Source organism: Corvus cornix, chromosome 15, assembly GCF_000738735.6.
Source record: "Corvus cornix cornix isolate S_Up_H32 chromosome 15, ASM73873v5, whole genome shotgun sequence".
Classification (NCBI taxonomy): Eukaryota; Metazoa; Chordata; class Aves; order Passeriformes; family Corvidae; genus Corvus; species Corvus cornix.
Genome location: NC_046345.1, coordinates 68,023 through 90,363, shown reverse-complemented (window position 1 = coordinate 90,363; position 22,341 = coordinate 68,023). Strand labels below are relative to the sequence as shown.

At 48.0% G+C, this 22,341-nt stretch overlaps 1 protein-coding gene across 1 annotated transcript in view; it reads left to right on the top strand.

Moving 5' to 3' along the window:
• The first annotated feature begins 17,446 nt into the window (after window positions 1-17,446).
• The window catches only part of MMP17 (matrix metallopeptidase 17), a 61,790-nt gene continuing 56,895 nt past the window's right edge, over window positions 17,447-22,341 (top strand). Inside the window, exon 1 of the mRNA XM_039561172.1 lies at window positions 17,447-17,977. Within this exon, the coding sequence (XP_039417106.1) occupies window positions 17,849-17,977 (129 nt within the window). The 5' untranslated portion in view covers window positions 17,447-17,848. The remainder of the gene's footprint in view (window positions 17,978-22,341) is intronic.

Genomic DNA, 22,341 nt, shown 5'->3' with positions numbered 1-22,341 from the left:
TAGCATTATAATGGGGATCAGGCGCCTTTCCTTGTATTCACATCGCTCTCCAGCCTGCAGGAGGATGAGCTGTCAGAAGACGTGGTCCTCAGACCTCTAGCCCAGTATTTGATGCAAACTTGAGGCTTCTCAGAACATGCTGAGCTCTGCACAGCCCCTGCCTGGGGAGGTAGTGTGGCTGTCGGCTGGGGGTTGGGACATTTGCTGTGCTACCCTCCAGGCTCTGGCATCCCATGCTCCATAAAGGGTTGTTCCCATCCTCAAGAACCTCCAGCAGCGAGGCCAGACTTACAGTGATGGTCAGGGCAGCTGGGGACTGGTTTCAGTGGGACATAGTGGGATGCTGTGTGGGAGGTGAGGAGCCGAGTACCAGCATGATGTGCCTGCCATCCTTCACTTCCCTGGAACTGCCTGTCCCATGGCAGGAGTTGCTCCACAAAGCCCGAGGGACATCCCTTGCAGAACAAACCTTTACCAGGCACTCAGGCACATCCAGCTAGATTTGAGCTGCTTACAAAGCCAAGAAGTGTAGACTGACTCTCCAGGTACCTCCAGCATCCTGGAAACCTTCAGGTGACCTCCTTCCTAAGCATGACAACTGCAGTGTCCAGCTTTGGGGATGAACAGGTGGGTATGCACGCACTGAAAGGTCTGGATCCTTGCCAAGGGACACCTACAAGTACTGACATTTAACTCCCTACCTGCTCTGCAGACAGGAAAATGCAGCCCCAGCATGCCTGAGCTGTACAAGGCTGACATTTCCAAGAGCCCTGAACACCTCTTGCTCAGATTATTGTGCCATCCCTGGCTGTGAACACCATGCCGAGCACTCAGTATGCACCCTGTGGAAAACCAAAGAGCAGCTGGATGCATTGGCATCACTAACTATGCACATGGGAAAGGCATGCATAGTCCATGCTCAGCAGGCAGGAGAACTGGGACAGCCCAGCCAGGGCGGCCCCTTCCCACAGCCACCGGACTGGCAGCTTCCCACAGCCCAGGTCCCAGCCCTGCCATCAGCCTGGGGATACTGCAGACAGCAGTGGGAAGAACAGGCATAGATGTCTCCTCTAACAGAGCTGCGCTGAAACTGGCACACACCCAGAAGGGATTTCCACAGGTGCATTTAACTTTGTAACACAGCAGTGGCAGGCACCCACCACACAATTCTGCGGGCAGAATGGAGGCAGGAGCTTTCCAGGAGCTCTCAAGCAGTAACTGAGCATTTTTAGAGATCACAGCAGCCCAGTTCCAGCACAGGCCGTGCACATTTTTGCACACACACAGCCCCTGTGGGAGCAGCAAGACCCCGGGAGGGGACAGGGACATGGGACAATGGCAGCAGGCCCAGGGCACAGAGCTCTCTGTACCACTTTTCCTATTGCTTTTTTAAATAGTCCAAGTTTAAACAAGGTTTCTCTGGGATTTCTCCTGGAACTCCACTGTTTCTCCATCGCTATGGCACCATCTCAAGTCCTTTCATGTGCAGGAGGCCCTGAGGCAGTTGGTTCTGCTGAGCAGATTTCTCACCTTATCACTTACTCCCATGGTTCATTTTACTCAGCTCCTTTTATGCATTCCAGCTTGAAACACAAAATTTAATTCAACCTGTCAGTGTCAGGATCAGACCCAGCAAGTTCACCCCAGCTTGGGACTCTCACTGCGAGCCATTACGCCAGGAAAGAGCTGGCACAGCCCTGCACCAACTGGAACACGAGGGCTGAGATGTCCCTGGAGGCATTTCCTATCTTTCAGCACTGATGGGCATGATGTGGTGCTTGAATTGGTCTTTGCATTTGAGATATTCAAGTTTTTTCCCAGCCGCCTCTGCTGCTGGCTGCTCCATGCCTGATGGACAGGATCCCATCACAGCTGATGCCCCAGTTGCTGACCTCTCCAGCCTTCCCCTGCTTGGGAGGTGCTTCTTTGCTCTCCCAAATGAAATCATTTAGAAAGCCAAACTTTAAAAGGGAAGTGATAGAGCTCGATTCAACTCTCTTACTTCTTTTGAAAAAAAAATTTTTTTGAAATATGAATGTGCTCAGCATCTCAGAGTTTGTTTGCTCTTGCCCTACCTGTGCAGCTGGGGCTGGAAGTTCAGGGATCGCGATGGAGCTCAGCTGCTCTGGGGCAGAGGGAAAACATCCTGAGAATTCCCAGTAAACTGCTGAGAGCACATTATGTACCTGATGCTCTCTCCCTTTTCTACCTAGACTGGTTGGACCCTGCACAACAGGAGAGGGGAGGCATGAAGCAGGTGTGGCTTGGAAATGTGGGAGAGCATGTCTCAGGGAAATGGTACAGGTAAAACTGAACATGTGTGTAGTGTAATTTCTACAGGTGTGAGAATTGTGGGGGTCGGGGTGAAGGTGAGATGGGAAAGGGGAAAAGTGATCTGGAAGTGCAGTTAAGTAAGGGACCAGAAAGTGAAGTAGCTCTAAATAACTCTGCTTTTTCAGGGTGGAAGTTTTGTTTTCTAGATGTATGGAGTTGTCCTTCAAAGAAAACTTTTAAGAAAATGACTAAAGCTTTAAAAAGCCTTTTTTTCCAAAGGAGGTTTTTCTCAAGCATCTAACAGTCTCAGATAAAAGAAAACCTTTAAACTAGGTTCTTAGCACTTCAGGTACTCTTTTCTGTAAACTCTGCACAGGGTTTCACTGTTGTGTTTCCTTTTGTTTTGTCACTTGGTTCTTTCTGGGGCTGGTCACTGGCTGCTATGGTGGTGACACACCTGACAGTTGCTCCTTCCCTGGAGCATTCCAGAGCAGGAAAGACTCTTCCCTCACCTGGGGATTTGTGGTGCTTGGAGCAAGATGTGTCTTGTTTGGGAACCGGGCAGACCTGTGCCTGGGCTGGAGTGACAGGGCCACAGCTCTGCTCAAGCAAAGGGACACCTGAGTGCTGAGAAGTTGCAGAAACCTCATTATTTCACCACTGCCTCCTCATTCAGCTCTGGTAAACTAGAAAAATCCTACCAGGGCAGATTTTCTTGTGCCATCAGGTGCCGTGGGGTGTTCCTAGGTGTGTGGCACAGGGTGTCCCTGAGTGTGTAACGTGCTGCCTCCCTGAGAGCACTCTGGAACAGCCAGTGCTGTGTCCCATTACCAGTCTGGGTAATTGCCATTTCTCTGGCTTCCTTAGGATGTCAAATCTCTTGCAGGCAGCTGGGAGATGCTGAGAGGGAAAGCATGGTGCTGGCTGCATGCTGAGGGCTCCGCGAGAGCCCTGCTGGGAGCTGTGGAACAGCAGGAAGGCTCTCCAGGCTATTCCCTGTGCAGAGCTGGACAAAGGCTGAGTGAGACTTCTGCTGTGTTTCTGTGCAATTCATGTACATAAATGTTCTATAAAGCAGTGTGACTCCTTCCCTTCTTTTGGTTACTGGTGAAAATAAAAGGAGAGTTCTCTCTGCTAGCTTTGAAAGAATTCCCAGCTCTTATACAATGAGGAAATTTTTCTGTCCCCTTGATTGTGGCTGTAAAGGTCCTGAGGGCTGTGAGGAAAAATCTTATGGTGGGGCGGAGAGAAAAAAGAAAAACACCCAACAAGAGCAGCAGTGAAGCAGCACTGCAGTTATGGGTGCAGAGCAGGATCTTGGCAGGACCAGGCTGTGCTAGGATGTTCCAGGTGGCTCTGGCCATGGAGATGTGGAGGCTGGTGGGGTACACTGGCCTGACACATCCTGAAGTGGCTTTCCGGGTGAGTGATGGAAGGTGCTGTAAATCTGTGGTGTTGTTAATCTGCAAGCAAGGAGCTGCTGTTTGGCTCCCGACCCTCATAAAGTGCACACAGCTGCCTTGGGGCCTCACTTGTGCAGTTTAATCACAGCTAGGCTCACAACAGGCACTGCAACGAGCTAGTTCAGAGAGTCTCTCCTCTTTATGGCTTCCACAAATGTTGGAGCTGCATTTCTCTCTCCATCTGGTCACTGCCTGGGGAGAGGCTTGGTCTTGCTTTGGCTCCATCTCCCCACCAAGAACAGCCTCCACCTTGGGCATGTCCACAGCCATGAGCCAAAGCCTTCATGTTCTCAACCTCCCTGCTGCTCCTCCTGCTTCTCTGGCAGCATTTGCCCCTTGCTGCCACTTGCTCTTCTGGGACACTGCCACCTCCAAATCCTGCCTCCATCTGTTCATCCCACTCACATAGATTTCTTGGAGGTCAAGTATGGGAATAACCTGGATTTGAGAGAGTTCTGGGGGCAGGCTTGAGCATCCAACATAGCCTGGCACAACCAAAATGCACTTTTCACCTGGGCTGAGCTTGGGGAGAATGGGTGTGTGAACCGTGTCAAATGTGGGGTCACGTGCCTGACTCCAAAATGATTTATTAATGCTGCAAATGTGCTTGGCTTGTCTTCATATCTAGATTTCCTCCTTGTGGCAGAAATCTGTTACCTGAAGCCCCAGAGCTGTTCTCACCACCTTGTGCTTGGGTCAATGCATGTCTTCCCACCTGGCATTGACTGGGAAGAGCAGCCTGTCTCCAGCAGGGTGGGTGGTACCCATGAGGTCATGTTTTATGACTTTGCTGCCCAAGGAGCCCACTCAGCTGTGTCTGTTGTGTGCACCTCTCTTCCCTTGGTGCAGTGTTTGAGAAGAGAAAATTTCTTATGCTCAGTGGAGTTTTGGCATCAAATAACCACACTGCCTCTGAGTAGATAGGAAGTATTCCTGTCCCCAAGCCACAGGAGCTGTGGGGTGGTTTTGGGGGCATCACCTGAAGAATGCCAGCCCTGTGGCATTTGGGAAGGCATGGAACCTCTGCCCAAAGTGCCTGGCTGTAACCCAGCCCCACTCTCATTGCTAGGACAGGCTGTCCCATCCCTTCCCTCTCCTCAGTGACACTGTTCATCCTGTCTTCTGGTCATGTGCTGGCTAAAGGCACAATATTGATATTTTGGGGTGTGATAATACCTCTGCTCCTAGTTAGTTGGTGTAGGTTTTTCCAAGTGTTTCACTTGCTGTCCAGCTGTAACAGGCTGATGAGTCTCAGCCAGGTTCCTGAGAGCTCCTGGGCTCAGGTGGGCAAAAAAAGCCAACCCCTGCAAATCAGCTGGTCTGGTGTGTCCAGACACCACATGTTTGCTAGGGAGTGATTTAAGAAGGAAAAGGGAAAAATGACAGTCAAAGGCAAATATTTGGGCAAACTGTGTGGGTTTTGGTGCTGGAGAGCTGAATTTACCCACCCAGCACTGCCTAAGGAGGCCAAAGCTTGTGCTGGTGTCAGCTTCCAATATGGGGCTAATCAGTGTGACTGTGGTGGTAACTGTGCTGCTTCACTATAAAACAGTTTAAGTTATCTGTTCCTCTAAAGCATCTTTAGGGCTCCAGTGAGTCTCCTGCTTCTTATTTTGCTACACAAGGGAAATATTCTTGCTTTTTAGTTGGCTGCAGTCAGTCACCTCAGTTTATGGCCCGTTTGGGAAGGTGAATGCCTTCTTCTAGCTCTCCCCTTTAACCTCTCCTCAGTCTCTCAGATGATGGCACATTCAGCAGCTCTTCCCACTGCCTACCGGCAATTACTGCTGAAATTATAGATATAACAATATAACAACAATATAGGCTGTTACTACAACCTTTTGAAAGAAATGGGTTTATTGTAACTGTTAAATTTTCATGGCGGTCCTTTCAGAATCAGGGTGAAGGAAAAGTGTTTTGCTTTCATAAGAGAATTTAAATGGAATGGGAAATATAATTTATTATTTTCTCTAATTGTTGTGAATGGTGGGTTGTTTGGGGTTATTTTTGCTAGTTTCTCCAAATAAAACATTATCTGTCTTATTCCCTGTAGATGCTGTGCCTTTCTCCCTCCAAGGGACCACTTGCATCCAGGCACCAAAGGGGTCTTTTTTATCTGTAAAGCCACTGCAGATTCCCCTGTGATCCTTGGCTCTTGAAGCAAATATCAGAGTAAAACAGGCAGCACATGACTAAATTTGAGAATGTTTTTATATGTTCTGAAGTATTTGTCTTTAGGCATGTCTCTGGATCAGGAGGTGTGATGGTGTGTTGAATTTCAAATCAGCCCTCCACAGGTATCCTATTTTGTGAATAGTTTGGAGTGGGTTTTTTTGAAGCCTAAGGAAATAGTGTAATTTTTTTTTCTATACAAAAAGCTTGTAAGAGGGATATAATAGTATCTGTGCGCAGAGCAAAGGATGTGAAAGACAGATGTCAGGAGATCTTATTTAGTCAAGAACTGGTACCTAAGCCGTTCCTGATCCCACAAGAAATATGTGAAGAATCACCTGAGTCTTGTGGGCCAGCAAACCTCCTGGGAAGGGGCCCCTGGGCTGGTTGTAACGGTGTTGTCCATGTCAGGCTTCTTCTGGCAGCTTTTCCTAGGTTTTTTTAATTCCTTTGACTTTTCTCCAGTCTCCCTTGACACCCATCTCTACCTGGCCCTTACCTCTGTCCTTGGTGCAAGAGTGACCGGAGGGCTCCTGGCTGTGACCTCTGATGCCATGGAGGGTCATGGCAGAGCTGGCTTATCCCAAACGTCCTGCCTTGCCCCAATACCCTGAGCAGATCCCCTCAGTGCAGGGCTGGACATGTCCCAGCGCCTGCTGCCCTTGGAGCATTGTTCCAGGAGTGATGAGACAGAGCCCTGTCACTGCCATTGTCTGAGTGACTACAAAGTGCCACTCATGGAAGGAGCCACAAATGCACATGAACTCCTGTGCTGAGCCAGCATTCCCACATGACCTGAATTACAAGTAGGAATAAACCTAATTGTACCAGACAGCAATTAGTATGGTTTCCTGTCAGGAGACAGTCCACTTGTCCGGGGCAGGGAAAGTTGCTCCTGCCCCCTGGGAGAGGACTTGTGCTCACTGAGAGCTCCCGAGGGATGGCTCTGGCAGGGTGAGGGGTTGTATTTGGGACAGTGTGCATGCTGTGGGGCAGAAGGTGGGTGTTGAGATGCTGGGAAGCAGCACACCCCTCACTGAGCCCCCCCACTCCTGTCCATGCACACTCTGGCTGCCCTCACACCCAGGCCAGCTGAGCAGAGCACGATCATCCATTGGGGTGGTCAGTTCTAGGCTGTTTCCTGAAAGCCCACAGATCTGGGACCCCAGACCTTTGCTGCAGGAGCCTCCTTCCTTCCCACAGACACAGGGCCATGTTAACCAAACATCTTGAGGTCTGTCCTGTATCTTCCTCAGGGAGCCCCTTAGAGACACGATGCTGCTGTCAGACTGGGGTGAGTGGGCACTGCTGGTTGCACCCAATCTCACATGACATCTCCAGGCCAGAGTGCCCCCTGATCACCCACCTTCTCCATCCTGCTCCTAAATCATGCAGCTGCCCATTCCCAGGACAAAATAAGGCCAAAAATGAGCAGAGCAGGGTAGTTTTGAGCTTCCTGCCCACTGGCATCTCTCTTCTGGCTGTTCAGATACAATGAGTTCAGGTCTGGATCACTCAGCACTGAGGCTTTAGCAACCCCAAACTCAATTGACTGAGGATTTGCAGGAGCTAGACCCTAGTCTCCTTGTTCAAGCTTTAATAACATAGGGAATTAGTGGCAAAGTATTGGATTACTTAAAAATAATAAAACATTTCTCTAGTGAAGCTTTAATTAAAAAAAAAAAAAAGGCATTTGATTGTGCTTTGAGTAAGAGAGAGGCTGTATATAAACCACCCCTTTGGACACCTCGTGTCCACCACCACAATGAAAGTTCAGTTTATGTAACAGCTTTTAATGCATATGATGCACTTCGCTCTGTGATGTAGACACAGAGCTGAGCTGTGCTGTGAGTGACAGAAACTGTGGTAATCTGTTATTCTTAGGACACAAGGGGCAAATAAGAGCTTTTCTGTAAAGCAGGGAAACTTTTCAGTAAGACCTTTAATAGAGCAGTGAGATTTTGTGCTGTATGTAACTGGCCATCATTGCAAACAGGGATATTTACTGGTAGCTTCAAGCCAGAAGGTTCACGAGCAATTTATTTCCAAAGCACTGTGCTACTGTATATGTTTGTTCTTGGGAAAATCACTCAGAGGTTTATTTTTTTCTCTTGTCATGCTGCCATTCTGCCTGCTGCAGCTTCAGCTTCTAATGCAACATGACACCAGTAGCTGCTTAAGATCCATGGAGTAGAGAGGAATCATTAAAGTTGCATCCTGAGAAATAATTAAGTTCCCAAAGTTGCTCCACAAATTATGCTGTTTATTTCACATGACTTTGACATACAGAAGCATAAATCCTTCCAGTCCAAAGGGATCTTTCATTCCTCACATTCATTAGGTGCAGGGGAGAGCAAAGCAAGAGAATGATGTTCCTCCCAGGACTTGGTCTCGAGTTTGCAGTAGTGAATACTTCCTCTTCCAACAGAATCCACTTAACTTGCAAGCTTAGTGGAAACTGCCATGGGTGAGAATAACTGCAAAGGCAAAATGGGGTTTGCCACGAAGAACAGTTTTCATAGTAAGGATTTGCCTTATTTAACTGTTTTTCTTCCTTCAGGCTTCAAGCAGGGAGGACTGATCAAGGGTGTGAAACTTTCCTTTGGTTCTAGCTTTGCTGAGAAGTTCTAGAAAAAGCTGTGGAGCAAGAAGCCTTGCAGGTAATGATTTGCCTGGATCTGATGTACTGAAATATCTTTGCTTGAGAAATGCAGGGTTTTCCCATTAGGGCATTAGCAGGGAAGCTGAGCAGCCCTGGCAGCTGGCCTTAGGCTGTGCTTAGCTCTGTTAAGGGCCACATTAACTTTGTGGGCACTGTATTTCCAATACATGAATTGTTTATATCAATAAAAAGCCCTGAATTTGCAACATTAGCTCCAAAATATCCCTGGGTTTTGCTGATGTTTCAAACCAGGTTCCAACTGGGCTTTGTAAGCAACTGGTCAGGGAAAAACACCTGGACATGTAATTTGGTAAGTGTTTACGTCTGAATCCAGACCTGTGGCTCAAACATATCTTAAAGGTTGTTTGCTTACTGAAGAAAAAGTTGAATTTGTAAACTCAGGCTCCAAGATCCTATTATATGGGGGAAGCAGCTTGGACTGTATCTGTATGAGTACAGCAATGGCTTTAGGCTAATGGCTGATTTTCCTCACCTTTTGAACTTCTTCATGAAGATCTTATGGGCAAGATCCAGGTCAGATGAGGAACAGAAGAAATAAAATATAAAACATGGTTGGGAAGAGGTTAGGACTGTTCTCCATCCTCCTGCACCAAATTTGCCCGAGCTGGTCCTGAGAGCCTCTTGGTCTGGTGGGGATCCCACAGTCCTTCTAGGCAATTTGTTTAAATATTTCACTATTTTTACAGCTTTCCATAACATTTGTCTCACGTCTTCTGTTTTAATCTCCTTTCTGCTTCCCATCTTCATGAATGGTTTCTGCCCCTTTTCCGGTAGTATTTTCCCTAAGAAAGCTGGGTATGGTCGGTCTGAAGTTCTTTCCCATAAAATGTCTGAATGCTTTTTGTTGCTCTCTGCTAACACCAAGTAATCCTTACCTCAGAGAGATTCATAGAACTGGAAGGTGAAGGACACCAGAATTTATCCAGAGCTCAAATCCAGGGCTCTCAGCACCCTAAAGTGTTGTTGCCCTCAAAAAAAAATGAACTCAGTGGGGAGCAGGGTATAGTCAAAAACTATTTAAGAGGGAATTCATGGAACTGGCAGGATGCATATAAGAAGGTCTGGGCAGAGAAAGATTTTGGAGGTAAAGCAGGAAGAGCAGAGCAAGGAGCCAAGGCCAGGGGTGTGCTGTTTGCAGGAGGGTCTCACAGCACGGAGTGCAGGTGAGGTTTGTTAACGTGTCCCCCCAGGGCCCCATGATGGAAATCGCATTGTAGGAGAAGCTTTCCTGACCTTGCTAGCAAAATCCCCCCGTTGTCTGAGCCAGGCCTCCAGACAGGTTGTCAATCAACATGTCACAAGCTGAAAGAAGATATATGGCCAGATTTAATTGACGAGATGTTCTGACTTTGCTAAAGTGGGTATCTGCCTCTGTAAGGTACAGAGCATGTGTGCATATTACAGATTGCTGGCTTTTGATGTAGGCCACATAATTTGGTGTCTTCCTGACTGACAGAAAGTACAAACACGTATTAAAGCATTATAAAAACAGGTCAGCAGACTTGTGGTTTTCCCTGGCCAAAGAACAGTCTGTAGTGTCTAAGTAGTGTTAAAATTAGTACTATTTTCCACTGGAAAAGGGAATATAATGATACCTTGTAGCTTTAAAAATTTTTGTTAGTTTTTTCTTGGACTTCTTTCTCAGTAAATTGACTGTGTTCTACTTCTTGTTAATTAACCTCTGAACTTCTCATCATTGCTTAAACAAGACATCAACATCCTTTCATGGACTGTTATTGAAAAGCAATGGGAATAAGGATAGGAATGCTGTTAGTGAAGAGAAAATTACACTTTGGTTTGCATTAACATGGCACTTCTGACCCATCCTTCTGCCTGGCTCATTATTACGAGATCTTGATGTACTAGGGACGCTGCAGCAAAGCTAAGCCTGCGGAACGTGAGCTTCTTTTGTATTGTTTTATAATTCATGGGTGTTAATGCCTTAAACACTGTTCTGTGAGAAGAACACAATGCAGCAGGGAGGCAGAAGTGGCTGGTGTTGTTCCAGATGGTCTGTGCTGGTGTCTGCTCAGTGGCAACATGGCCTTGAGCTGAGTCTGTGGGTGTTGTAGCTGCCACACACGTTCCTATATTGCCAAGGGATTCCAGCAGTAGACTGAGATGAGCTCATACTGGGTGCCTCACAAACCTGGAATAAAGGGAAGAAGATGGAAAATGAGACATGTCTGCAAGCAAGGGAGGCAAAGGAAATTACAGAAAAATACAGTTCAGATTCTTGGACTATGGTTGTACTAGAAAAAATATACTGGGATTGGGTGGTGGTGTCTTGGTCTTACAGTGTATTTATAAGAGGCAAAGGGAGGATAGCATGGCTGCCTCGGGCTTGCTTAGAAGGAAATATTCCCAGGCAGAAGGGAGAGCATGGAAGAATGTGAGCTTGGGTGTTTGAGCAAAGGAAGGAAGAGGTAGATTTCATGGTCAGGTGGACAAAGGAGCTGATTTCTTGGTGCTAAATGAGCAATAAAAGACAAAGCAGGGTTGTCTGTGAAAATCTTTGAAATAAAGAGGAGCAGTTTATTTTATCTGATATAAAGAATTCCACAGAGGGCTGCTTGAAAGCAGTGCTGAGAGATCAGAGTGTTAGACTTGGAAAAAGACCTCTGAAACAGGATTTGCTATGGGTACCTGCAGGAATGTGGCTGGCAGGGGGATAAAAGAGTTTTCCAGCAGAGGAGAAGCAGGCTGGGAAGAGCTGAAGCTTCAGGGGAAGCCAGGAAGGCTGCATTTTTCAGGAGTTACGTGAGAGAAATCTGCAAGATTTAGACATTAGAGTGAATTAGAGAGGACTAAGCTTTGCTGATAGTGGGCTCCAGTGGAATAGTGGTTAGTGCTGTCTCAGCCTGTGGAGTGGGAGCTGGCAGATGGACATTCATGAGATGCTGGAGGTTCTTTGTGCCAGTGTGCGATTATGTAGAGAACAAAAGTCCTGTGGCTAAGAGCACTGTGAGCATCTCTGCAGCATCTCTCTCCACTCCAGAGCCCTGGCCTGCAGGAAAATACTGTTTTCCATGCCCCTTCCAACTTTGGTTTCCCTCCTTTAGTATAAGTTATGAAAAAATGTCAGTAGGTTGATTTTTCAATTGGATAACAAGGAAGCAAAAAAGATGTATACTCCTAAGCCATCTGTAAATGCCCTGATACACTTTGGTTCTACTCAGGGAAAAGAAAAATTTCTAAACTTCCCATGACTAGTACTTAACATATGTGCAACTAGGTGTCTACCACTGGTCTTGGAAAAATAATTGCTCACTTTTCCAATTTTATTGGTCACCAATCAGTTTTAAAAGTAGGAACGCAAATAAATAGTTTCTGGATTATATTAATTACAAGCAAGCAAATTATACTCCAGCAACTGCGTTATAGCTACCAAAGGTTCTGGAGAACAGCAGGATAATATCACAAATGTCCTCATTCTCAGATTTTGCAGGTTCTGAGATTCACCACTTGGACTTGGGAGGAAGTCCTTGCTGCCCCTTGGGAATTCCGTGTGTGCTGTTAGAGCCGCTCCTCACAGAGTGGGACAGTGGCAGCAGCCCGGGCCCCACTCTGCACAGCAATTTCTGTCTCCCTGGTTGATAGGGCAGAAAATTCTCCGTTCTCACTTGCCAGAATACGAGCATCTACAGTGATATAACAGGGCAGAAAAAGTCATATAGTATCTACTGATAAGAACTGCTGCATATTTAATGCAAAGGATATTTTCAGTATAGCTGTGTAATTGGGAAATTAAATCGTCTAGATGTTGTCATATATGCTAATTATGCTAAAGACACCGAGGAAAAATCTTCATCTTCCACATAGCATGTATAGCTAGAAGATAAGGACATTTTAACTTCAAACTTGTCATCTTGGTGCAAAAGGTGAAAATATTTTAAGTATGTGCATTTGGCTGGAATGTATGTGGAAGAAAAACAAATTGTGTAGTTGTTTACAGGTTTTTCCAAACACTGGCAATAATGGGCAGATCGGGGAAATGTGAACTTGCAAATCAGCTTTACTAGTATTTCTTGTTTAGCATGAAAATTTTGTGGTAAAACAGACCATAGGTATCACCACAAATAGCTCTCTGCTCTGGGTGTCTATTTGCTTGCTCTTACAGCTGTTTGCAATTATCTCTATTTTGTTGTTGTGCAAAGCAAATACTTTGGCTAAAATGTGTTGAAATGCTGTTTTAACCGAGTCATTCATTTTCAATAAATGAAGCATAAAGAATGCATTTTGGAAACCACACTTAACAGAATTAAAATCATCATGTTGTTCCTTCCTTAAATAAATTCTATTCAGCAACTTGCCTAAGTAATGAATGGCATGAAAACTCCATCTACCCTCATATAGTCCTTATGACATGAGCACAGAGTTAAACCTGTGTCATTGAAGTGGGTTTTTTTGTTTACTGAAAAGGAAAGAGACGAAAAATATTCACAGTTCAGTTTGTTATAACCAGATTCTTTTTATTGCCCAGCTCTGCTCTCTGTAGCTGTAAGGAGCTGATGGCATCCACACAATCTGCCTCATTATTTTGGGCACAGCTTCCACCTTCCCAGGGAGAGCTGCTCTTCTATTACTTTCATTAGGTTAGAGGGAAGTTAGTGTGATTACTCACATGCTTAAATTTGAGTATATATACTATATATATTCAAATACAGGATTTAGCACCTCTCTGATATTTCTTTGGGCCTTGATGGTCAAGCAGTGTTTTATTAAAGGAGGAAGACTCATGCAATAAAATTAAACTATTAAAGATGCTCTCCTGGCTCTTTGTACCTGGCATGGCTGTGGACTCCTTTGGTCTTGTAATTTATGGCAGAAATCTGCCATCTTGTCTCTTGTCAGTGCTTGCTAAAAATGTTTATAAATATGTTGGGAATTACTTTCAACAGAATATGGACTACTGATCCAGTGTAAATAATCATTCACATTTCAGGTTCTTGTGGTGCAAGACAGATTGAGGTGCTGACGCAGAACATGTGCTAATAACTAATACCTGAGCAGATGGGGAAACAGGGCATTGAGATCTACAGAGGTTAGAGGTTGGGAAATTCAGTGACATTTGGTGCCTTCAAAATTCTGAGGCTTTTGTGGGGTGAGAAACATCTGTGGAAATAATATTCTCTTGCAATATGCAAGTTTAGTACATTCTACATTTGGTGAAAATGGGTATGCTCTTGCATTTAATGCCACAGGAAAGAATCTAAAAAAATTAAAGCACATTTGACATGGACCAACATCTTCAGTTTGGCCTGCTGTCACTCTCCTTTAAACACCTGCTCTGACAGAAACTGTGAAGATTTTTGTCCCTGATGTGCTGCTGAGAGAGGATGACCTAGGAGAGGAAGATAAAATGGTAGCATTTGCCCTAAAATCCTGATCCCCTGAAGTTAAGAGCAAAACTCTTCCAGCTGGAGAGGGCTCAAGCCTTTATCTTTGGTCCATCAGCTCAGTGGCTGCCCATGATGAACGTTTATTCTTCGTTGCCCACTTTTGAATAATGGGATGAAAGGTCAGTGTGGATCGTGCAACATCTTTCAGAACTGCAAGGAACGCAGCTGAGGTAACCTTGCTGCTACAGCCTGATTTGGCCAGGACGGGAGAGGAGGCACGGTGGATGTGGGTTAGGACCAAGCCCTGGAACTCCAGGCTGCCAGACAAACTGTGTCCTGCAGAGGGGCAGAACATGCTGAGTCTGTGTTGAGCAGTTCTCAGAGGACCCAAAATCCCTAGAAAACATTTTAAGGTACTGCTGAAGCCTTTGTGAAATCAAGAAATTCAGCCAAATTAAATTTAATAAAGAAATAGATTTTATTCCGCGGCCGAAAGATCGGTCACACAGAAAGCCGCGATGGAGAAAAGCAGCTCCAAGCCCGGGGTCGGAGCTGGGTGAACACGCACAGATCTGATCTCTATCGCACCAGACCTCCCAAGTTCACGGGTGCTGCTTCGGCTGGTCCCTTCTTGTACAGTTTCTGGGCAGAGTCCGAATTAATTCTATTCTTCCCGTAATTTTAGCATATTCATGAAGTTTTCTTGTCCCAGAGTTGGGCTGCACAAAGCCTTCCCTGGGTCTGACGAATTGTCCGTCCTGGGTGAGGAGTGGGCCATTTCTGGTGATGGAAGGGCCATCTCTGATGATGGATGGGCCATCTCTGGTTCCTGGAACAGTTATTTTTAGTTCCCGGAATGTCCGATTCCTTATCAGATGAGATGTAGATATCAGAAGGTGGAAATCAAATCATCATGGTGCAAATGTCCCGGTGATAAGATCTAACCCCACCGAGGTGGAATCCTCACTTATTGTGAGAGAACTTCTTCTAGTGTTGTGAAATGTTTCTCTTAGCCAGGCCGGTGGAGGGATTTTGAAACTGTCTCTACATGGTCTGATTACATTCCATTTTATACATAATAGCACGAATTAGATACTTTATTTATAACATTTGTCAGTGGTAACCTCAAGCCCATGACATGTCAGCGAGCTTGTGCTGACAGTTTTCGCTCTGCCGAGACTGCCACCACAGAAGCTGTTCATCCCGAGGGGAGGGCTGCAGATTTGTCCCAAACTCGGGGGTTCTGACACATTGCTATGCACTCCTCGCAGCCCTGCTATGCTCCCTCTGCCTTCCTCCCGAGGATGGCTCTGATCTGCCCACAGTCACGTCAACTGTCAAAAGAAATGACTCCTAATAAGAGGAGATTCCAGAACTGCTTAGCAGGAAATTACTACATGTGATGTTGCTAAGCAATCTCAGGCTGGCTTGACTGCCTGGAATAACGCTTCTCTGTTGGAAAACCCGGGAAAATTTGAGGGGTGGTCCGTGGCTGCTGCTTTCTGCTCAGAGCAGAGGAGTCGAGAATAGAGCAAATAACAGCCCTTGTCCCGTCGGGGCTAGTGTGACGGCTACTGAAAGTGAGAAAGAGCTCTCCCGACAGCAGCGGCAGCTGCGGGATGGAGGGGAGGAGGCGGGAGCAGCAGGCGATGCACAGGTTTGGAGTGAGTCCTGCAGACTGGAGGGGGATGTACAGAGACGGAGAACCACTCCCTAGAGGCACTTTGGGAAGGCTTTGTGGTAAAGGGGCCGTGAACATCTTTCCACGGTAAATTTAAATAGTTGTTGGAAATGTTACCAAGTTTATATAACTTTAGTCGGGGGTTTTGTTCGCCTTTGCCCAGGGGGAAAGGAATTGAAGTTTCTTTTCAAAGGACTGATGAGCTTAACTTCCCAACAAGATTGGGAATAGCACAGAAGATGCACAAAGATAACGACCATTAACGAACATCACCTCCGAACATCACCCCTGGCATGGTCGGAGACACCTGATCTGGGAAAGAGAACGAAGAATGAGAACCTAATTAACATCGAAGGCAAAGGGATCAATAACCGGTAGGAAACCAAATACTAAGAACTGTGTAACTCGGGACCAATGAACATTGAACCAATTAATTTCTCCGGGGTTTGATTGTATAAGTATGGGGAAAATCTAGTGAAGATCAAAGGAATTTCTCTGTACAACCCGGGCAATATGTGGATGAAATGAATGAACAACATCCTGGCCAGAGTAAAGTAATGCCTTAATTCTCTAACACAAAAAATGTTGTTGGAGAATTTTTTTTTTCCCGCAGTTTCCGTGACATGGTGAACGGGAGCTGTTAGCCCTGCCGTTTGGAAACCCTCTCTCCTCACCTGTGGAACCAGAGCCTGGGCTTTGCTGGTTTCTTTAAGAAGCTGAACTTTGTTTTAGTATGGAGCAAAGTTCTCGAGATAACAGCTCTTGAGCTACAACAGGTAGCTGTTGGTGAGGCTTTGAGTCCTGTAATCCAGGTGTCTTCCCTCTGATTTCTCTGGTGCTGGAGTAGTAACTTTAGTCCAGTTCACAGGGACACAGGGTAGTGCAAACTCACCCACAGGAAGTGAGGTTTCCCTGCCAATTCTCTTTAACCAATTTCTTTTGGACAGAGATTTCTTCTTCCCTTATCCACTGGTTTTCTCCAGTCCTGTCTGATATTAAATATCTCCAGAAGCAGCTATGGTTCATTGCTGGATTAATCTGTTTGTGCAGAAGATGTCATATCAATGTCCACTACAATTTTGCCTGAGCAGCACCTAGAAGCAATTTTTCATTTCTGTCCATTCTTCATTATCGCCACTTTTTATTTAACTTAAAACAGAAAGTGCAAATTTATTAAAAAAAAAAAAACCAAACAAAACACCAAACTTTAAAAACCGTTTGCAAAGCTGCTGAGTGTATTAATATGCCAAAAGGAACTGGGGAAGGCAGATGCTGAGTAGGAAGTACATGTTCATCCTCAACTGGCAGGAGCTAGAGCTGTCAGGGTGTCCCCTGCCATCTGGCCTGTCGGAGCATGTGGTAGATTCACAGCTCTCGAGGGAGGACACGCTGCAGAGGCCATAGGATCCCATTATGCTGTTTATGGGGACAAGCCAGACATTTGTCTCGCTGAGACGAGGTGTCAGTCGGGGATGCTCCAACCACGAGGTCTTTTCCATAGTCCCTTAAAAACTCAGAGATGAAGATGGTACTTATAGAAATGTTGATGTTTAGAAAAAAACCCGTGGGATTTCAGCCAGACACAGATACCAAAACGGGAGGGGACTGAGCCCGCTCCTGCCCGCGCGGCGCAGGGGGAGCGGGCCGGGATCGGTGGCGGTGCTCGGCGCTCAGCTGCGGCCAGACCACGCTTGCGAACCGCCCCACGCCCGCGGAGCTCTGACACCGCCTCCCTCATTAGCATCCCTTCTTCTTCTTCTTCTTCTTCCTCCTCCTCCTCCTCCTCCTCCTCCTCCTCCTCCTCCTCCTCCTCCTCCTCCTCCTCCCTCCTCCTCCTGCGGCCGGCCGCAGAGGGGTGCATGGCAGCGGCTCCCGTTGCCGAGCCGCGCTCTGCTCCGCGCCAGCGTCCGCAGCAACTTTGCCGCTCCGCAGGCTGCGGAAGCGGGGCGATGTGACAGCGCACCCGGCGGCGGAGCCTCCCCTGCAGCGCGGACCAGCGCGGAGCGGAGTCCTCCCAACCTCCCTCCTCGGCGGGGGCGGAGCGGAGCCCCCCCCGCCTCCATCCTCGGCGGAACAGCGCGGAACGGAGTGGAGCCCCCCGCCTCTCTTCCTCCTTCCCTGCCTCCCTCCCTCCCCGGCGGCGGCCGCAGCCCGGGGCGGGAGCGCGGATGCGGCGCGGAGCCCGGCGGAGCCCATCGCGGGGCCGGGGCCGGGCGGCGCGAAGAGCGGGGGGATGCTGAGCCTCGCCTCCCGGCACCGCGCCCGCCGCCGGGAGATGCTCCTCGTGCTCGCTCTGTGGCTGGCGTGGCAAGAAGCGCCCGCGGCGCCGACCCCTGCGGCGGAGGACATCACCCGGGGAGTTGTGAGTTACCCGCGGCCGCCCGCTCCTCTCCGATCCCCCTTCCCCCGCCTCCCCGGGTACTCCCCCACCCTCGGGCATCGCCGACCCCCGCTGCACTGGGCGAGCTTCCGCGGCTGGAAACGCTCCCTGGCTCGCCCCCCTGCCCGGCACCCCTTTGCCGCCAGTGCCCTCCATCCTGCTCCCGCTGACTGGGGCCTTTTACACCCGGTGCCCCCTCCAGCATTTTTCTACGTGGTGCCGCTCGTTGCAGCTGGTGCCACCCCCCGAGCAGACGGAAGGGTCTGTTTATCCCCCCCCCGCACCCAGTGCCTCCCGCCTCCTACCCGCTGCACCGAGCCCTCTGGAAGCCAGAGTCCCCCTCCCCTGCACCCAGTGCACCCTACCGCACCCAGTGCACGGTGCCTCTCCTCCACCACAGCCTGGTGACCCAACTTTCCCCCAGCCCAGCATCGTGGGGCGATGGCCCCACCAGCTTCCACACATGGATGGTGGTTTCTCAGGCGCTGGGAAAGGGCCGGCCTGTCTCGAGGGCTCCCTCCCTGCCTGCCATGGAGCCACACAAACTCCAGCAGCATGCAGAGTAAAACGGCACGTTTGGAGTCAGAGCGGTCCCCGAGGACTGAGACATGCTCGGGGATGTGTTTAAGGGATGCTCTGTGCCGGCAGCGGGCGGAGGGTTGGCTTCATTGCGGGGGTCTGCACAGCGCGGGCATCCTTGTGGTCCTACTTCTCCCCTCACAGGGGTGTAACAGGTTTTAGCAAGTGTGGAGAGCTTAGGTCATGTCTCTGCCAGGTCACAGTGCCAGCAGGTCTATACAGCTTCACCCCTCTGAGATGGAAGAAATTAAGGGTTTTCTTCTGGGGGAGGAAAAGTTTCTTGTGGTTGTAGCTCAGAGAAGCCCCACGACTGTATCAAACCCGGGTGTCAGAAAGCCAGCTGTGGCTGGGTGTGGGTGGGCAGTCCTGAGGCTGGACCCGCCAGTTTGGAGAAATTCCTTGAGATTCATCGAATTTCAAAATGCTGCCAGTGCACTGCTGTGAAGGCAGGAGGGAGGAAGGGTTTTCAGCACGGCGGGGTTATCTAATGAGTGGGGCTTGCTCAGAGCAGTGCGCCAGGACCCTGCCTCCGCCGCCCAGGCTCCGGCTCCAAGCGTGTGCTTCGGCTCACAGGCTCCGACTCAGACACCTGCCAGGGAGGACAAAGCCTATCGTTCCCCATCTGTTCCTAGGAGAATAAAAACTGTGGCGAATATAAAGTATACCTGCATCATTACGGTGCATTCACTCCTCTGTAACCAAATGTTAAAGCTGGAATTAATATTTCATGCAAACAGCACACGAATTGATGTATTCTGCCCCAATCAATTTAACTCAAACTTTGTCTTTGACCTGGTTTTACCCTCGCTACCGAATATGCTGCACTCAGCTTTTACAGGGTAAATGCTAATACTCGAGGGGCTTATTAGTTACTGATGACAACTTTCAGGCATTAAGGTACCTTTTTAGTCCTGGACTTGACCACTCTCTCCAAACCCTGCTGAAGAGCTGGGGCTGTTGGGCAAAGGAGAAGGTGCTGGGGATGATGGTAATAGAGCAGAAGTGAACTGCAGGAGAAGGGGATTACATTAAACCAAGACTTATTTAGGCTGGGAATCTGACATTTAGGATGTACGATGGGTGTCAGGGTGCTGTCTCCCTCCTGTGGGTGCGCTTGCTGGGGCAAAGAATCTTTTCAGCCTGAGACACCATTCGTGGGTTTCCAAAGGGGTTGAATGTAAACCAGGTTTATGCTTATGCCCTCTAATGAGCAGCAGGGAGCACAAGAAGCCAGATATTTTCAGAGGTTTTGTTAGAAAACTACCACTCTGTGAGAAGTGAGAGCCTCAAGAATTATTTGACATCCACTTTATGAAGCAACTACAAAATTAAAGATCTGTGAGGCATTTCAATCAAATATTTCAAAACTAGGAAGCATGAAACCATGGCAATAGAAAGCTCTGCTAACCTTGGAAAATTATATCCAGCAGTTCTCTGCAGTAAAGAGAACAATGTCAACAGAGCTTTTATATCCCAAATGCTCGCCCCCTGCAACCTAGAGGTTTTCAGTTCTGAGCTGGACTGTGCCTCTGAGCTCTGTCCTCTGCTCCACTCCTGCTTGAAGTTTATTTTAAATGAAACAGTGGTGCTGGGCCAAATTAAAGTTCAGCAAAATGAAAGAGGGCTGTAATTCAAAGGCAGTTCTTGTTAGTGCGCTGCCCAAAGCAATATAACATGGAATGATTCTCCAGATTTCATTACTAGTGGAATATCCTGCCCAGTTTATAAATCTAACTTGATTATTAATGTTTTTATTGTTCACCATTAGCTGCCCTGACAAAGAGAACATAAAATAGCAGATGGAACAGAGCTTGACTTGAGTGATTCCATTGAATTTTAGTATGCCGCTTTTGAAATTTATGACTTCGCATTTTGCACCACTGTCTTTACAGTAAACCCCCAATGCCTCCTCACCACAGCGTTCACAAATTGCATCTTTTTATGGCTGTTGAGTTCAGATGTCTCAGGGGTGCAGGGAGCAAAGACTTCCTATATGTTAGCAGTAACTGGATAATGAGATCTCTCACTTCACTGGGCTTTGAACCAGGTCTGGGGGGAGGTCTACCTTCAAGTTGTGCTTTTCAGAGTAGCTGGTGTGTGGAGTCTGAACACCGAAGGTGTTGACCTGGAGACTGGCTGGTTTGTAAGGGAGCCGGCTGTTCCTGCAGGCAGCTCCTTGCCCCCTGGGCTGCATTGCTGCTGTTGTGGGGACATGGCTATGCAGGGCAAAACCTGTGGCTTGGGGATGGACTGATGCCTTAGGCTGGGCAAGCTTGGCCCCAAGGGAGATGCTTTGCCCTAGGGAGTTTCTTTGCCTGGCACTGAGGTTGCCACCAGACAGGAGTTGACAGTGGGGTGCTGGTGGTGGCATCACTGAGATCACCCTGTGTGGACATGGGCTCTGGCATCAGTGGCTGAGGGATGCAGGACTGCCAGGAAAGTTTTAGCTTGGTTACCAGAGCATGGGTGAAAAAAAAATATTCTGAGCGGCTTTTTCTTGACTTTGTGACCAAGGGTGAGAGGGAAGGTCTCTGTATGCCCCCATGGCATTTCTCCAGCTGGGGATTGCTGGGCATTCCTGGGGGCTTGCGTATGATGATGCCTCTCTCAGCCTCCTGCTCACAAAGCCCTGTCTGTGTTGTTCCCAGAGAAGTTGCTCCCAGGCTTTGGAGGCATTTGCATTCATCAGCGGAGACCAGGGACCCGCGTCCCCCTCTGCTGTTATCCCAAGTGGCTCTTTGTTTAGGACAAGGCCCTTGCCTTTGTGGCCGCTTCTCATTTGAATGACAAGGATGCATTTGTGGGCAGAGCGGGGTGGCACAGAGCCCTTCGAGGCTGTGCCCCCCCCTCGCGGCTGGCTGTGGTGGGCCAGGGGAGAGACAGAGTTTCCTCTGTGTCCCCATGTCAGGGAGCGGAGGGATAGGAGGAGCATCAGTTTCCTATGAGTGTGTGCTCTGCATCTCCCAAGTGCCAAATTTCAGAGTAGAAGCCAGCCCACGACTCATCCTTGATGTTTCTGAGGTACTTTCCCAGCCTTGAATAGGGTAAAACTATCCTGCTGCTGTTGATGCCAGGTGCCCACATGCCACATCTTGGTCCAGCTGTCCTCCTGCTCCCACCTGCCCAGAGTCAGACAAGAACTCCCCTAAATTTCTGCATTTAAATACCCAGTGGGGCATGTCCCTGAGACATGTCTTAGCTCCTGGTTGAAGGCTTGGGGTAATCAGCCTCTTAAAGTATGAATGTAGGCTGTTCCCTGTATCAGGAGAAAGGACCATACTTCTTCTGTTTCTGCTAATGGGGAAATTAAAAATTGATAATTCCAGTTGGAGCTTCATTCAGCCTTCTAAAATAGTGAGTCTTTAAAGGACAGAATGCTTAATAGATTGCCTAAACAGCCTTGGAGAGAGGAGCTTTGCTTGGCCCCTCTGCCATTAAAGCACTTCATGCCTTCCCTTATGGAGCAGTGCCCATCCCAGGTCCATGAATTTCCTTCAAGAAAGCTAAGCTACCGTACTAAAAAAATAATAAAATAAAGATGGTCACATTTTAAAGTACCTCTTGAAGCCAAAGTACAATGGAAAGTAAATTGACAAAAGGCCGTCTGGAAGCTTTCAAACAGTCGGGCTGCTGTGAAAGTATTTAATCTGGTATTAAAGCCCTGGTCGGTATGAGCTGCTCCTTCCCTTTCAGATTTGAGATCTCCATGTACAGTGATGCAATCTCCTTCTGGGCTTGGCTGCTATTGGGGGCCCCTGCCGTGGGAA